Raw genomic sequence first — 17,641 nt, 5'->3', positions numbered from 1 at the left:
CTTTCCTTTACGTGGATCAGTCGTCCTGGTCCCTTTGCAGAGAAACAGCCCCACAGCATGATGTTGCCACTCCCATGCTTCATAGTAGGGATGGTGTTCTTTGGATGCAACTCAGCATTCTCTCTCCTCCAAACACAACGAGTTGAGTTTCTACCAAACAGTTCTACTTGGTTTCATATGACCATGACATTCTCCCAATCCTCTTCTGGATCATCCAAATGCTCTCTAGCAAACTTCAGACGGGCCCGGACATGTACTGGCTTAAGCAGGGGGATACGTCTGGCACAGCAGGATCTGAGTCCCTGGCGGTGTAGTGTGTTACTGAAGGTAGCCTTTGTTACGTTGGTCCCAGCTCTCTGCAGGTCATTCACTAGATCCCCCCGTGTGGTTCTGGGATATTTGCTCACCGTTCTTGTGATCATTTTGACCCCACGGGGTGAGATCTTGCATGGAGCCCCAGATTGAGGGAGATTATCAGTGGTCTTGTATGTCTTTCATTTTCTAATTATTCCTCCCACAGTTGATTTCTTCACACCAAGCTGCTTGCCTTTTGCAGATTCAGTCTTCCCAGCCTGGTGCAGGTCTACAATTTTGTTTCTGGTGTCCTTCAACAGCTCTTTGGTCTTCACCATAGTGGAGTTTGGAGTGTGACTGTTTGAGGTTGTGGACAGGTGTCTTTTATACTGATAACAAGTTCAAACAGGTACCATTAATACAGGTAATGAGTGGAGAACAGAGGAGCCTCTTAAAGTAGAAGTTACAGGTCTGTGAGAGCCAGAAATCTTGCTTGTTTGTAGGTGACCAAATACTTATTTTCCACCATAATTTGCAAATAAATTCGTTACAAATCAGACAATGTGATTTTCTGGATGTGTTTTCTCATGTTGTCTCTCCTAATTGAGGTATACCTATGATGACAATTACAGGCCTCTCTCATCTTTTTCAGTGGGAGAACTTGCACAATTGGTGGCTGACTAAATACTTTTTTGCCCCACTGTACATAAGAAAGAATTTGAACTACACTATAATAACTGTGTAATAACTGTTAACTCCTGCTGTTGCTAAAATCTTGGCCCGTTCATTGGTCTCATTCAAGAAAACATTTGTTATATTCTTATGCAATGTACATATTATATGGACTATTCACACTGCCTAAAAATTGAACAAAAAACAAAAACAAATACTTTGTTCATTGGATAACACAAATTTAATTCCAGATACTGAAGACAGTACAACAATGGCTAAGATATTTTCCCAAATTGTGTAAACATCTAAAACTTAAATGTTTCTGCCTATCCTTCCTTGGATAAAGTAGGAGACAACTTTAATGAAGCAATGAAATCTTAGGGTTTGTTTACCTTAGCAGCTTAGCCATGAGCAGCAGGATTCACAATTCAGTCTCAGCTGAAGTGTGAACATAATCACTCAAGGGTAATGGATACTGACTCCCCTAGCACCTCATTTATGCTTAATGAATTCTACTCTGCTTCCCACACATTTAAACCTTTCCATTAGAAGACAAATCAAAGTGGCTCTTTTTTTCACTTCCCTTCATCGCTTGTAGATGATAAAAATATATTTAGGCATATTGGGCAAAAGCTACTAATCTGGCCTATGAAATTTGACTTCTGATAAAGTGGTTTACTTCTGTAAACAATGGATATACATTATTCTCATCAGAGGAAGAAATTTCAGAAGAAGAAGATGGGTCAGTTGATCTCACCACGTCGTCTGTAACAAATGAGCCAAACCTAAGCACAAGATCCAGAATAATTCCCCTCTAGCCTGCGACCATCTGCCCAGGAGTTGATCTAGATTATACAGACACTTATCCTAGATGTGTGGCACTGAACTAAATTATCAAAAAGTTGAAAATAGCTATTATGTTCTAAAATAGAGTATTTTATACTAGCTCACTATTAAGTGGATGGTCTTTGCAGCCAAATCAAATTTGATAAGCACCAGCTAAGTAAAAAAAAAAGGAAGTTACAGTTTTCCATATAAATCTATGTGGGACAACATTGGAAGCAATTATTGCTTATATGATTGGCTACCCTTGCAACTTGATTGTGGGAATTCTTTCGTTTACAGGCATTTCATTCTGGACTCCAAATTTCACTATTTCAAATTTCTTATTTTGCTTCTGGAATTGAATAGTAATGTTCTTTTTGAGTGCCAGGTTGTGGGTAATCTCTTTTATAATTAGGCCTTAAATTGTACAATAGTGCTTTTCCTCTGCTTAATTCATAACTTCACTCCAGAATTGGACATGTGAGAACTACAAATATATATTTACCCAAATTATGTCCCAAATTATGGTATGATGCCACTCTTCCACCTTAGTGTACTGTATCTTTTCCTCTTTATGCAGTGATGAATTCTAACACTAGAGCTCTATTATTTTATATATATATCTCATCTATTAAAAACTCAATCAAAACAGATGTCATATTTTTTGTGGATGAGCCAAATTTCAATCCAAAATTTTTTGAACCACCGTCTTTTGGTTCAAAATTAATCTGGATTTAGTGAATATACTTAAAAATAGCATGTTAGATGGAAAGGATTTAGCAGGTTGCTTCAGTCAATCTATCTAAGACAGTGGTAGTCAACCTGGTCCCTACCTCCCACTAGTGGGCGTTCCAGCTTTCATGGTGGGCAGTAGGGGTTTTGTCCGATACTGAAGCACTTTCCTTTTTTTTATTTTAATTAAAATTAAAATTATTTTTTTTTAAAAAAATACATAGCATTATTTAAAAATATTTTAATTATTTAATTATTTAAAAATATTTTAGGTTTTCATAAAATTCCCCATGACAATTTAAATTTATGAAAATATACTATTTGTATTGCCCGCGCATAAGTTTAGTTCACCTTACGTAAGTGAAACTAAATGGCGCTAGTGCGACTGCAAACAAAAGAGCCTCATCCCAGAATAGCTCGCGCATCTCCCCCATACCACCCAGCTGTAACAGACAAGCAGAGCTGGTAGCCGGTGCCCCTCCCCCCAACCCAATCCACAATGCGCAAGAGGCATTTGTAGACGACGATACACGGTGCATTACTGTGGAACCAGTAGGCGGTTAGAAAATTTTACTATTAACAGAGATACAAAAGTGGGCGGTAGCTATAAAAAGGTTGATTATCTCTGATATAAGACATTAAAGGAGTTTTAGGCTTACATTGCCTATTAACTCCCCTTTTCTGTTATTCACCAAATTCCATTTCATTATATATTAATGAAATTTCATTATATATTAATATTAGAACACAGTCAATTGAAAGCTCTTACCACAAGAGTGCGCAGGCAGAGGGTTCCAGCAGGGGCACGGGGATCGAGCGCTGCTAACAGATCCCAGACCTTAATTTTTCTGATAAGGGAAAAAAAAGAATACAATTTTTTTTTCGTTTTCCAACATCATATTTATGTACAATCTGTTATCTATCATTAATCATTAATTTTTATTTATTGCTAATTCGGGCCTGCCCGACTGCCACTTCCTTTCTTCACAACCTCCCTCTACCCTCTACTACTTTCCCCTCCTTCATCTCCTTCACTTTACTACTTCCTCTCCTCCTTCTCCACTCCTCCCCTCTTCCACCCTTTCTAACCTTCTTATTCCCCTCCTCCTTCTCAACTCCTTCCTACCTACTTTCTTCCCTCCTTCTACTCCTCTCTCCCTTTCTTTCTGAAATGGCAGTCGAGTAGCCCCAATATCATTTCAAATTTTAGTTTCATATCTTCAATCATTACTGTACATTAATAACCAATCCATGTATCATTTCCCCCCCTCCCCCCACCCCCCCGGACTTCCCAGACCAAATACCGGGTATTATGACCAACAATCACAAGCTAAAATATACAAAATATACATAAACTCACACCCCTCTCTAAAACTTTAAATCCCCTCACAATAAAAATAAAGATAAAAGAAAGAATAATAAAAAAGAAAAAAGCAAAGGAACAATACCAATACAATCTTCCCTTCACATATTACTTCTTCTTAGTCCATTTTTAAAATTAGTCCATCTTCTCAAATTCAAATTTTCTCCACTTGTATATTCCTTCAAATGTCATAAGTCTATTTCTTAAATTACAGTCCATTTTCTCGAGCTCAAATTTTCATCACTTATATATTTCTTCAATTGTCATAACATTTAATGTCCAATCTTCCAATATTACTCCATCAGTCAAATATCATTATGAATAGTCTCTCAGATACGATATTTCCAACTTAACTTCATAACTTTTGCTGTCTATAAACTTATATCCAAAGCGTATCAATTAAAACGAATAATCATTTAAGTTACATCCACAATATAACAGTAAACAATTAACATCATTACATCCACAACATTATCTAAATTCATAAATTTTACTTTCCATCCTTCACAATTAAATAGTATCATCCCATAGGTTTATACCTTACAAATAACAAATAACAAAAATCCTATAATTTATATCCTAAACAAATCAATTCCAAAAATTAACCATAATCATCATATTCACATTTTAAACATTCCTCCCCTCTCCTATTCTATTTTCTATCATCTCCAAACCAGTTAACTTAGCATCTAACAACAAAGGATTCCCTCTCTTTAAAACATTAATATAGAAATGTCTTGCTTTCATAACTGTACTAAGAAAATACTTTCTACCTCTAAAATTCACTGACAAACCCATTGGAACTTCCCATCTAAAATATATCTGATGTTTCTTAAACTCTTTCTTAACATTTTAGGAGGAATTTCTTTCATCATTTTTATATCTTGTCCCAATATTTGAAATTTATTTTTATAAAAGGCTTGCAAGATTTCATACTTAACCTTTTTAGTTGTAAAATAAATAATCACATCCCTCGGTAATCTATTTTGTCTTGCCCACAAAGAATTAACACGATAAATTCTTTCAATATTAATCTCAAAGTCTTCTGGCTCCACACTCTTTATCAGAGCAAAAGCTTGCATAAAAATCTCTTTTAAATTTTCCTTCCTACTTTCCTTTAACCCCCTCACCCTTATGGCATATTCCATTAATCTATATTGAAATATTACTCTTTCTTCATCTACCTTATCTACCTTTCCCTGTATATCTTCCATCACAAGACCTTAATATTTGCGAAATTGCATCCTTTACCATTTTCATTTCCCTCTTCTGCTCTTCCACCACTTCCTTAAAAACCAACATCTCTTTCTCTATTTCATCAAATTTTTGATCTATTTCTGAAAAACGAGTCTCCAGAAACTCCTATAAAAAATTTCTTAATTCCTCTTTGATGTCTTCTTTTAATTTTCGTATCTGAACTGAAGAAATTTCAAAGTTTTTAGTGGCTTTTGGTACTATTTGCTTAAAAGCCATTTTTTAATATATATAACTTACCCAGTAACAGGGGACAAAAAGGGGTTAAAAAGGAAAGATTCAAAAAACTTTTCTTCTCAATCACTATAATCCCAAAGAAGAAGAAAAAATATAAATAATAAAATTCTAATTTCTTCCATTTAGTCAGTATCTTCTTGTATATCTCGTAGTTCCACACTGGCTGTTAATAAGCATTTCCTTAACTTTCGTTTCCAATACACAAATCGCCATTTGCTTGCATTCCACAAAATGCCATTTGCTTTCTTCTCTCCTATCTTCGCAACAAATGTATCCTCTATTAGGGGCTTACAGACTTCTTGCAAACAAATGCTAGAACTCCAGTTTCTGCTCTGTCCGCGTTACAATCCATCACAAATCCATTTCTGCCGCGGAGATTGGACGCTACGTTTTTTTCTGCCAAAAGGCAGATGCCCTCCGAGTCCGGAGCTACTTTCAGGCTTTAGAAGGAGCACTCCCCTCAAGCCTCCAGAAACTTTTCTGGGGCTTCTCCGGGTGACTCAACTTCAGCCCGAATGCTCATCTGTCCCTCTTTGCCCGAGGGGGAGATTTTCAAGCCGCTGGACTGCTGGTTTACGCTGTCCTAGCGGCTCTACAGACTACGGGGTTAGTGATCTAAAAAAGACCACCATCAACGAAGCAGAGCCAAAGCAGAAGCCAAAAGGATACAATTTTCTTAAAAGATAAAGTTAACTGCCTCAACCCAAACCAAGATAATGCTTAATTATCTTCTGGAGGAGGGATATATACCTCAGTTAAAACAATCTCCTCAAAACTATAAGACAGAAGTACATGAAGTATACATTTCTTCAGAAATTTGCCTTTCTACTCTAAAACTTTTTCTTCTGAGCATGCGCGAAACGGCGGCGATCTAATTTCATGGGGATGGTAGGCGGGGCGTTCCCTGGCCGAAGCGCTGTTTTTGCCGGCCGCCGGGCTGCTTGGGTCGTTGGCCCCGGGTGAGGAGCATGTCGGCAACCGAGGGAGAGGGCTTCGGGCTTTGGAAGACCCTTGGTTGCCGAGAGCGGAGCCTCGGACGAGCAGCGGATGGCGGCAGCGGATGGCAGCGGCCATTTTGGGGCGATGGGGGGGGCGTTCCGGCCTGGTGCAGCCTGATGCCTAGCCGCGGTTACCATCAGCGGCGTTGGGCCGCGGTTACCATCAGCGGCGTGGTGGTGGCTGATTCCAGTTGATTTTGGACTCTTTATCGTCCTTGGACATCGGCCGACCCCCCTGCCTGTCTCTGGCCGCGGCCTGTGAACTTCAACTTCAGCGGAGGTATGTCAGTGGCCCCGTTATCGGCCATGATTTCCAGCGACGACATGTTGGCGGCCTTGCTTTCGGCCGTGTTTATTTTCTTCAGCTGCGTTACCTTTGGCCGCGTTTTTTCATCAGCGGCGACGGCAGCACCAGTAACATCAGTAGTGCGGACCGTTCTCCTCTTCTTCTTTCGACGGATTGTATTGGCGGCCATTTTGTGGCACGGGACGGCATTCCGGCTGAGTTAGGCCTGACCCCTAGGCCGCGATTGTCATCAGCGGTGTGACTGGTGGGGGGCCTGATGTCTGACCGTGATATCCATCGACCGTTCCCGGCCTGATTTTGGCTACGGCCTGAACGTTAGCCGCATTTTCCATCTACAATACGGACGGGGGGGTGAAGCAGACGGTGCGAATGGTTTAGGATTCAAGACTCGTTGATGTGGCGTTTACCCGGGGACTCTTTATTACTGTCCTACGGGAGAGTGAACCTCCCCAAATCTTTTAACATCTTATGGCGGGTCTTGATCGGGTCATCTGAAGGATTGTAATGCCTATGCCGGTTAGGGACGGACCCCTTTTCTGCCATGTATTATTTCTTCTCCATGAGATATTTGCCTATTGACCTCCTTCGACTGCAAGGTTCCCCCGCCTCGCAGGAATGGCCCTCCACGTTATCGAGGGCCTACCTCAATGAAGGGTCTTGGGACCCAGAGAGGTGGCATGCTGCTAAGAAGAATCTGTGGGGTTTTTTAAATAGCTTTTTAAATAAGGGTTTTTTAAGGGGGGGGAGGGATAAGACGGGTGGGGGAGAGAACCAGTCGGGGAGGGATCCAGCCCCGGTGCTTGTTCGCGGCATTACTACATCTGGTCTGAAGGCAGGGGGGGAGGGGTTTGTTCCAAGATTAGAGGGTGGTTCAATCTATACGGTAAGTGGGAGAGGCAGATATGGCGGGGGGGCGTATCGAGTGTGGGGAGCACGTGCTCGATGTTTGAGAGCGATCACGTGCTCCGGCCCCTCAGTCCCTACCCGTTCCTCGGGTGGCCATGATCCTCAGAGCCTGGATCTTCGGTTGATGTTATGTAATGCCCGGTCCGTGGCAAATAAAGCTCCCCTGATTTGCGATCTTATTCAGGGGGAGTCCGCGGACCTTATGGGCATTACGGAGACCTGGTTGGGTCCAGAGGGGAGGGTTCCCCTCGTTGAGCTGTGCCCTCCAGGTTTCCGAGCATTCCATCAGCCGAGGGCCCAGGGTAGGGGTGGGGGGGTGGCGGTTGTCATTAAGGAAGATCTAGAGCCGAGGGAGGCCACTGTTCCTCAGATTGCCGGCTGTGAATCCCTCTATGTGAGGTGGGGCCATAGGAATCAGTTGGGCTTGTTGATCGCGTACCTGGCTCCTTGCTGCGTGACCACAGCCCTGCCCGAGCTGTTGGAGTTACTTGCCGCTGTGGCGGTTGAGACCCCCAGACTTATAGTCATGGGGGATTTCAACCTGCCATCAGCTGGCTTGTTATCGACTGCAGCTCGGGAGTTCCAGGCTTCCATGACGGCCTTGGACCTGATTCGAGTAAATGATGGCCCTACGCACATAGGGGGAGGCACACTGGACCTGATTTATATCTCTGGTCAGTGGTTAAATGATCTGAAATTAGATGATTTAGTAATAGAACCAACGTCATGGTCCGATCATTTTCTCCTTCGCCTAGACTTCCGAACCGCCACTCACCATCGCAGGGAGACGGAACCTATATGTTGGTTCCGTCCCAGGCGCCTGATGGACCCTGAGAGGTTCCTGACGGAGCTTGGGCCATTCCCTGAAGATCTGGCCCACGGCACGACTGAGGAACTAGTTGTGGCCTGGGAACAGGCCGCGGCTGGGGCCTTGGACCGTGTCGCGCCTTTGCGGCCTCTGACCCGGCGCAGATCTCGCCCGGCCCCTTGGTTTTCCGACGGGCTGAGGGAGATGAAACGCCGGAGAAGATGCCTAGAGAGCACCTGGAGGTCCAGTCGGTCCGAAGCTGATCGGACACTAGTTAGGTCCTATTCTAGGACCTACCTAGTGGCAATGAGGGAGGCGAGGCGTTTTTACACCTCCACCCTCATTGCGTCGGCAGATAACCGCCCGGCCACCCTGTTTCGGGTGACCCGCTCCCTCCTTCATCAGGAGGTGCGGGATGACCCTTTGCAGGGACGTGCCGAGGAGTTTAGTGGTTATCTATACGACAAAATTGCTCAGCTCCGGGATGGTCTGGACCGAAATTGGGATGATCCAAGCGAGGGAGAGGAGGCACGTCTTGTTGAGTCTGTTTGGGATGAGTTTGACTCTGTGGCTCCCGAGGACGTGGACAGGTTGTTGGGGAGGCTCCACGCCACTACATGTTTACTGGACCCGTGTCCTTCCTGACTGGTACTGGCCACTCAGGAGGTGACACGAGGCTGGCTCCAGAGGATTATCAATGCTTCTCTGTTGGAAGGGGTTTTCCCTGCCGCCTTGAAAGAGGCGGTGGTGAGACCCCTCCTCAAGAAGCCCTCTTTGGACCCAGCTATTTTGGGAAATTATCGTCCAGTCTCCAACCTTTGCTTTGTTGCGAAGGTTGTAGAGAGTGCTGTGGCGCGACAGCTACCCAAATACCTGGATGAATCCGTCTATCTAGACCCGTTCCAGTCCAGCTTCCGACCCGGTTACAGCACGGAGACAGCTTTGGTCGCATTGGTGGATGATCTCTGGAGGGCCAGGGACAGGGGTTATTCCTCTGCCCTGGTCCTATTAGACCTCTCAGCGGCTTTTGATACCATCGACCATGGTATCCTGCTGCGCCGGCTGGGGGGACTGGGAGTGGGAGGCACCGTTCATCGGTGGTTCTCCTCCTATCTCTCTGACCGGTCGCAGACGGTGTTGACAGGGGGGCAGAGGTCGACCGCGAGGTGCCTCACTTGTGGGGTGCCGCAGGGGTCGATTCTCTCGCCCCTTCTGTTCAACATCTATATGAAGCCCTTGGGTGAGATCATCAGTGGCTTTGGGGTGAGTTACAAGCAGTACGCTGATGACACTCAGCTGTACTTCTCCACCCCAGGCCACCCCAATGAAGTTGTTGAAGTGCTGTCCCGGTGTTTGGAAGCCGTACGGGTCTGGATGGGGAGAAATAGGCTCAAGCTTAATCCCTCCAAGACGGAGTGGCTGTGGATGCCGGTATCCCGATTCAGTCAGCTGCAGCATCCGCAGCTGACTGTTGGAGGCGAGTTATTGGCCCCAAAGGATAGGGTGCGCAACTTAGGTGTCCTCCTGGATGAACGGCTGTCGTTTGAAGATCATGTGACGGCCGTCTCCAGGAGGGCCTTCCACCAGGTTCGCCTGGTTCGGCAGTTGCGCCCCTTCCTTGATCGGGATGCCCTGTGCACAGTAACTCACGCGCTTGTTACCTCTCGCTTGGATTATTGTAATGCTCTCTACATGGGGCTCCCCTTGAGGTGCACTCGGAGGCTTCAGTTAGTCCAGAATGCAGCTGCGCGGGTAATAGAGGGAGCTGCACGTAGCTCCCACGTAACACCGCTCCTGCGCAGACTGCACTGGCTACCTGTGGCCTTTCGAGTGCACTTTAAGGTTTTGGTTATGACCTTTAAAGCGCTCCATGGCTTAGGACCTGGGTACTTACGGGACCGCCTACTGCTGCCTCACGCCTCCCACCGACCCGTACGCTCTCACAGAGAGGGACTTCTCAGGGTGCCGTCCGCCAAGCAATGTCGGCGGGCGGCCCCCAGGGGAAGGTCCTTCTCTGTGGGGGCTCCCACACTCTGGAACGAGCTTCCCCCGGGTTTACGCCAAATACCTGACCTTCGGACCTTTCGCCGCGAACTGAAGACACATCTTTTTATTCGCGCGGGGCTGGCTTAAATTTTTTATCGGTTTTTAAATTTTTTAATATTAATATTAATTTTAAATGGGGTTTTAGTTCTCTATTTATTTTAATGTTTTCTAGGCCAATTATAATAAGTTTTTTAATACGCATTTTAAATTTGTATATTGTATTGTTTGTTTTTTATTTATGCCTGTACACTGCCCTGAGTCCTTCGGGAGAAGGGCGGTATAAAAATCAAAATAAATAAATAAATAAATAAATAAAATAAAACTCACTACATGCCTACATGTCTTACTATGCTATCAGAAAATAATAATAATAAAGGATGCTAAAACTTAGCCTAATGACCAAAAAATAATCAAGCTGTGTAGCTGCTCCATGTAATTCCTATGATTAACCATGTGACATTAAAAAGGCCAACTAGAAGCACCTTCAGCAAAGACTAAGTCAAACATAAAAAGTTAGTGGAGGGAAACATGTTAGACTACGAGCCCACTCTTAGTTCTAAAGATTAATTGTATTACTTGAGGCCAGTCTAACCTATCTCACATGGTTTTTTATGGGGAAAACTGTAGGAGTACTAGGCTTGCTACCTTGAACTCCTGGAAGAAAGGCAAATACATAATACGTACATAAAAGTGTGACAAATCAGATCAATTTTGTGATAGCTCTTAGCCATGATCCTCATTTGATCATTCTCATCAAGTCACTGACTCAGATCATTACAATAACAAAGACAAGTTTTAATATGAGAAAGAAGTTTCTTACTAAGAAACAGTCTGACTTATTTCTTTTCCTTGTTCAAAAATAGAGGGACAGAGCAGGAGAAATCTGTTAATTTGTTTGACTAAGGAAATATGAAATTTCTTATTTAACCTAGTTGGTTTTATATGTATAAGAAATAAAAATTAAGAGATACTAAAATAAGAGTAAAATATGAATACTGGGATTGTGAGAAAACATTGACTTTTCATTATCTTGATTCTTACTCAAGTGAAAATACTATAGCAAATTTGCACTTTTAACCCTTCTCTGAACATGGAACAGCTCCTTCCACTCCCATTATTTTAATGACATGTAAGAACATAGAGAGGGTGAATTCAAAATGATCACAGACAATAACCACTTCTATTCAAGAAATAAGGGACAAAAATAAAGCTAGAAATAGTACATTTCCAATTTTTTGCAAACTCAAGTTTGCACAGTACACCTGGTATGTCAGGATTTCTGGTTAGTATTGAGTACTGTGGCATTTTATTTATTTGTATCCCACATTTATTAATTTTACAAATAATTTAGGGCAAAGAACATATCAAATACACCTTCCTCCTCCTGTTTTCCCCATAACTGCTGCGCCGGTTGGAGGGATTGGGAGTGGGAGGCACTGTTTATCGGTGGTTCTCCTCCTATCTCTCCGACCGGTCGCAGATGGTGTTGACAGGGGGGCAGAGGTCGTCCTCGAGGTGCCTCACTTGTGGGGTACCTCAGGGGTCGATTCTCTCGCCTACCCTGTTCAACATCTATATGAAGCCGCTGGGTGAGGTCATCAGTGGTTTTGGGGTGAGTTATCATCTGTATGCGGATGATACCCAGCTGTACTTTTCCACCCCGGACCACCCCAACGAAGCGGTCGAAGTGTTGTCCCGGTGCCTGGAAGCTGTATGGGTCTGGATGGGGAGAAACAGACTCAAGCTCAATCCCGCCAAGACGGAGTGGCTGTGGATGCCGGCACCCCAGTACAGTCAGCTGCATCCGCAGCTGACTGTTGGGGGCGAGTTAGTGGCCCCAAAGGAGGTGGTTCGCAACTTGGGCGTCCTCCTGGATGGATGGCTGTCCTTTGATGAACATCTGGTGGCCGTCTCCAGGAGGGCCTTTTACCAAGTCCGCTTGGTCCGCCAGTTGCGTCCCTTCCTTGACCGGGATGCCTTATGCACAGTCACTCACGCTCTGGTTACGTCTCGGCTGGATTACTGCAATGCTCTCTACATGGGGCTGCCCTTGAGGTGCACCCGGAGACTGCAGTTAGTCCAGAATGCAGCTGCTCGAGCAGTAATGGGAGCCGCTCGTGGCTCCCACGTAACACCACTGCTCCGCAGTCTGCACTGGCTTCCTGTGGTCTTTCGGGTGCGCTTCAAGATTCTGGTCACCACCTTTAAAGCGCTCCATGGCTTAGGACCCGGGTACTTACGAGACCGCCTGCTGCTACCCTATGCCTCCCACCGACCCGTACGCTCTCATAGAGAGGGTCTCCTCAGGGTGCCGTCCGCCAAACAATGTCGGCTGGCGGCCCCCAGGAGTAGGGCCTTCTCTGTGGGAGCATCGACGCTCTGGAATGAACTCCCCCCTGGTCTACGTCAAGTGCCTGATCTTCGGACCTTCCGTCGTGAGCTAAAAACATATTTATTCATTCAAGCGGGACTGGCATAAATGGATTGATTTTAAATTGGGTTTTAGTAGTATTTTAAATTTTAAATTCATTTTAATTCTGAGCCATTTAGTAATTTTATATTTTAAATCCGTTTTAATTGTATATATTTTGTATTTTACTCTGGTTGTACACCGCCCTGAGTCCTTCGGGAGAAGGGCGGTATAAAAATTTAATAAATAAATAAATAAAATAAATAAACAACAACCCTGTGAGATGAGCTGGGCTGAGAGCAACTGGCCCAAGGTCACCCAGCTGGTTTCCATGCTTTCAGTCTCCTGCTTTCTAACCTGGTGACTTAACCATTACACCTATGTTGGCCTTCTATAATAGCTTTCTGATTTGTCTGAATAATCATTTTGACATATAAAATTGCATGCAGTCTCTTTGACGTTTTTCCCCAGATTAGTTTCTTTCAGATAAGCTGTATATTATTTTGCTGTGCATTGTAGCTGAGTCTTCAACAGAACAGCCTTCTCTTCCTCTGTTCCAATAGTAAATACAATGTTCTAGAAGCAAGAATTTTTTCATCTTTCCAAACTCATCAAAAGTATACATGGAAAAGGCCTACAGATTACCACAATAGAAGAATGGATGGTGAAGTTAATGAAATTGCCTGAGCTGGCAAAATTAACTACTTTTATTAGAGAAAATATTTTTTCTAGTTTTGTTTCTATGTAGAAACGACTTTTGGACTTTTTGTTTGAAACTGAAAGAAAAGTTACATTAATTTTGGGATTTGACAAGTAGAATTGTTTATTATTATAGAAATAGTTTATATTATTAAATTTTAGATCAAAAAGTTAATGTATTTTATATTGCAAGTGTATCAAAGAAAATTGAAAACTATCTTTTCTCATTTTTTCTCTTTCCTTATTCTTTGCATTTTTCCCTTCTCTATTTTTTCTCTTTTAAATTATTTTTCCCCAGTTTTCATATTTTATTTCTTATAAAAATTCAATAAAATATATATTAAACAGTATATGAAAACTTCATGTAAATTAGGCTGGTCCATACCAATAGATCTAATTGTGTAATATAAATGTAAATGTATATAAATGTACTAGAATAGCAACAGCACTTAGACTTACAGTATATATAGTTACTTAGTGCTTTACAGCACTTTCTAAGAGGTTTGCAGAGTCAGCATATTGTCCCCAACAATCTGGGTCCTCATTTTACCGACCTTGGAAGGGTGGAAGCCTGAGTCAACCTTGAGCTGGTGAGGATTGAAACCCTGGTAGTGGAATGGGACAATTCACCACAGCCAGCGGCCATCTTGCCATGGCCAATTTACTGTGGGACAATTCGCCATGACTAACTCACCATGGAACAACTCACTGCAGGACAATTTAACAATTCAATTTAATTATTTAAAATAAATAAAAAATATTTTAATTTTTGTAATTCACATATCATTTTGTCTCTCCTTTTGCATCTATTCTTTAATTATTCTATTCCACCATTTCTTTGATATTAGTGTCTTGCAGCAAGTTGGTTGCGGCAAATTGGCTGCAGCGAATTATCATAGACCCCCCTGGCAGTGGACAGAGTCTACCTACAATACTGCATTCTAACCACTGAGCCATTACAGCCCAGTTAAGTTAAGAAACTATTATTTTAGAGGACAACTTGTAGCAGAATGGCAAGTTAATCAGTCTGTCACAATTAAAAGCTGATTCTGAATTGAGAATCTGCAATGAAGTTGAATTTGGATTTATAGGTACGTTTTGAAAGCAATTGTTGAATGGGCACAAAAGATCAGTAGGAAAAGATGAAATAATAGATGCAATACAGATAAAAATGATATGAATGCAAATTAGATATTTTGAATAGTCCAACAATTATATATAAACATTAGCTCCTTTTTTTTCTTTATGTCAATGAGAATAACTAAAAAAGTTGATAAATAACAAGGTTATTTATCCCCTTATAGCTAAGGATTCTGCCAAATTTGTAACATGCTTTCTTCCAATTTTTTAAAAATCTACTATTAAAATGAATCAAATTGTTTTCTTTTTTGCAGTCCACATTTCAGGAAGATTATTTTTTTGATGAAGTGATTTTTCAAAAGGTATTTTTAAATTTCTAGTTTTCAGATTTTAAGCCAGTTTAGGATAAGCAATAAGGTATTCATGAGATATGTATTTCATCATTACATTCTCACCCATCATAGGCTCCACTGACTATCCTCTTGCTATCAAAACGAATGCATCTCACCAGTTCCTCATGGCCTTCCAAGACCCGCAAACAGGCCCCACACTCAATGTCCCATAACCTGTTGGAACACAAGAGAAATAACCATTATATTTTAAAAACTCTATAACTGAATTATAAATTACAAATTGAACCTGCTTAATAAACATTTAAGTGAGAGGACTTGCATATCTCTAAATTTCTATTTTGTATCCAGAATATATCAACGTTTAATGCAAAAGCTAACTTCTTTTATATCCAGCAATTTCAGAAACAGTTGACATGATTTAGAATCACTATTGGGAGTTGCTATTAGGACTAAATGATTGACAATACATAATTGAATCCAGATAAATTGGCCAATAGTTTTCCATATAAGCTTGTGATAACATTTTCATATTAGACAATAGTATATTTTTTGCTGTAAACTGAGTTTGCTAGTGGAAAAAGACTGATATGTGAGTTTTCTTTACAGTTACATCTAAAAGACTATTCTTTCTTAAAACATTCTATTGTCAACCTGGGTAAACTTTTCAAATACTGCCAAATTGCATTGCATGTGATGATCACGTTTGCAGCTTCTTCACAAGTGTCTGAAATTGCATTTGTTATTTTATAAGTGAAATTGAAAGAAAGGAACATATTACATCAATTGAAATGGCAGATTCATAATAAAGGGAAGGTATAAAGTTCTTATGAACCAGAGTATAGTGCACTTAGAATGCTTATAGTTCAGCATCCATTATAAAACAACTAAAAATTGACTTGTTACTCATATGAATCTGGCATAACAAAATCTATAATTAGATAGTGCACAGCAGTTATTTAAAAGAGAATACTAAAATTAGGGATCTGTAATTCAAGTCTATAGGACTGTTGCCCTAGGGAGCTTGTGCTGTTATACACTTTATGACCTATGGATAAAAAGACAGTTGTTACACATTTTATGATCCATGGAGTAAATGGCTATATAACTGACTGAACTAAAAGTATCTCTTTGTGAATAGTTCATTTTTACTTCATTTCTATGCTCTGAAAGTCCTCTGAAATGCAGCTTTTAAGGTTTGAAAGGTATTGGTGGGAATGTGAAGCAAAAAGAATAACTGGAAGAAACTTAGTTACGTAAGAGAGATATTCAGGAGATTTTTAAGCAGATGAAGTTCATTTTTATCAGTTGAGCCTATGGCGGAGCCATCTTTTTGCTTTAATAGTCTCTCTCCCTATAAAATAGATTTTAACGTTGTGGAAAAATGTTCAAGATAATTTTTCTGACTAAAGGGCCATTCTTGCAAAAAATGCATATAGGGAAACAGTTATCATATCCACTTCAACTATTCTAAAGGAAGCATATAGTTTGTGATGCTAGCCAAATTTAGTGCAGTGACATAAATTCTAGTAGAGTGATTATGATTTTATTAATAGCTCATGTTTGGCCCATTACCCTGCTCTTTCTAGCTAACTCTGAACAGGAACTGTAATATTAAGTAACAGCATCTAGCCATTCCTTCCTCACATTTGGCTATGGTGACTGAATTCTAGAGAATTAAATTTCATTCTGCTTTTGAGATTTCAGTGTTGATTCTATTAAAAAAAACTATAGTACCTATTAAAGAAGAGTGAGGAAGTAATACAGAAGACTGAAATTATACTCAAAAGGTTTACAACCCACTTTCAAAAAACAAGAGGGATAGGAGAAACACTCTTCAAACTAATGTTTGAATATTAACTCTAAGAAGCATATAGGTCAACTATGTATTCAACCTGAATTCTGTTGAGATACAACTGCCAACTGCAGCAAAATTCCAGCACAAGATTTTTATTCCATGTAAGCAGAAAAATAATTGTATTCCTCTTTAAATTTATTACCATATTGACATTTATATTAGTTTATTTTACTGTATGTGGTAGCTCTAGTTGCTTTTCCAAGGCCCACAATATTTAACTGTTTCTTGGTTGGTTACTACTGGTGTTTGTGTTTTCCAAATTTTATACTTTTAGGTTTATCCTGTTTGATTCTTTTTGCTAAATAAAAATGATAGGCAAAATCTACTGTTACACTTCAAAGATCGTAGCATCAAACAAACCAATTTTACAATCTCTGTGACATTAATTCCAGAGGATTACACAAATAAAAAAAGGATGAGCCTAAGGTTAGGAGTTATTAACAATGCTTATAATTCAATGAAATTTTCAGCTTTAGACTGCTAATAGTAACTTCTTAAAACTGATCTTAAGCATTAGTTCAAAGTGAGCTTGAAATCATGTTTTTCATGGCTAGTGTAGAAGCTCTATGCCAACACAGGAAAGCACTTTTGTCTATGAAACATGACAAGGATTAGGATATTGTCACTGGTAGAAGGAAGAATGCCTAAACAGAAGAATGCTTTCCAATAATACTATCATGGTTTACATCACAAGAAAGGTTGGATTGGGGGAAAAACTTGCACCGTAGAGAGGCAGTTCACTTAAAAATTAAGATAGCTTTTAAATTCATAAATTGGATTGTATAGGGAGACACTGCAAAAT

General features: G+C 41.2%; 1 protein-coding gene across 13 annotated transcripts in view; it reads right to left on the bottom strand.

The window, feature by feature from the left end:
- BTRC (beta-transducin repeat containing E3 ubiquitin protein ligase) overlaps nucleotides 1–17,641 on the bottom strand; it is a 215,185-nt gene that overhangs the window by 14,953 nt on the left and 182,591 nt on the right. For all 13 annotated transcript variants that reach the window (XM_058187726.1, XM_058187722.1, XM_058187728.1 and 10 more), the window contains 2 exons: nucleotides 15,087–15,197; nucleotides 3,293–3,371 (listed from right to left, as the gene is read on the bottom strand). In XM_058187726.1, the coding sequence (XP_058043709.1) occupies nucleotides 3,293–3,371; nucleotides 15,087–15,197 (190 nt within the window). The remainder of the gene's footprint in view (nucleotides 1–3,292; nucleotides 3,372–15,086; nucleotides 15,198–17,641) is intronic.

The sequence above is a fragment of the Ahaetulla prasina genome, chromosome 6, assembly GCF_028640845.1.
Source record: "Ahaetulla prasina isolate Xishuangbanna chromosome 6, ASM2864084v1, whole genome shotgun sequence".
Taxonomy (NCBI): domain Eukaryota; kingdom Metazoa; phylum Chordata; class Lepidosauria; order Squamata; family Colubridae; genus Ahaetulla; species Ahaetulla prasina.
This window is presented reverse-complemented; position numbering and strand designations above follow the sequence as displayed.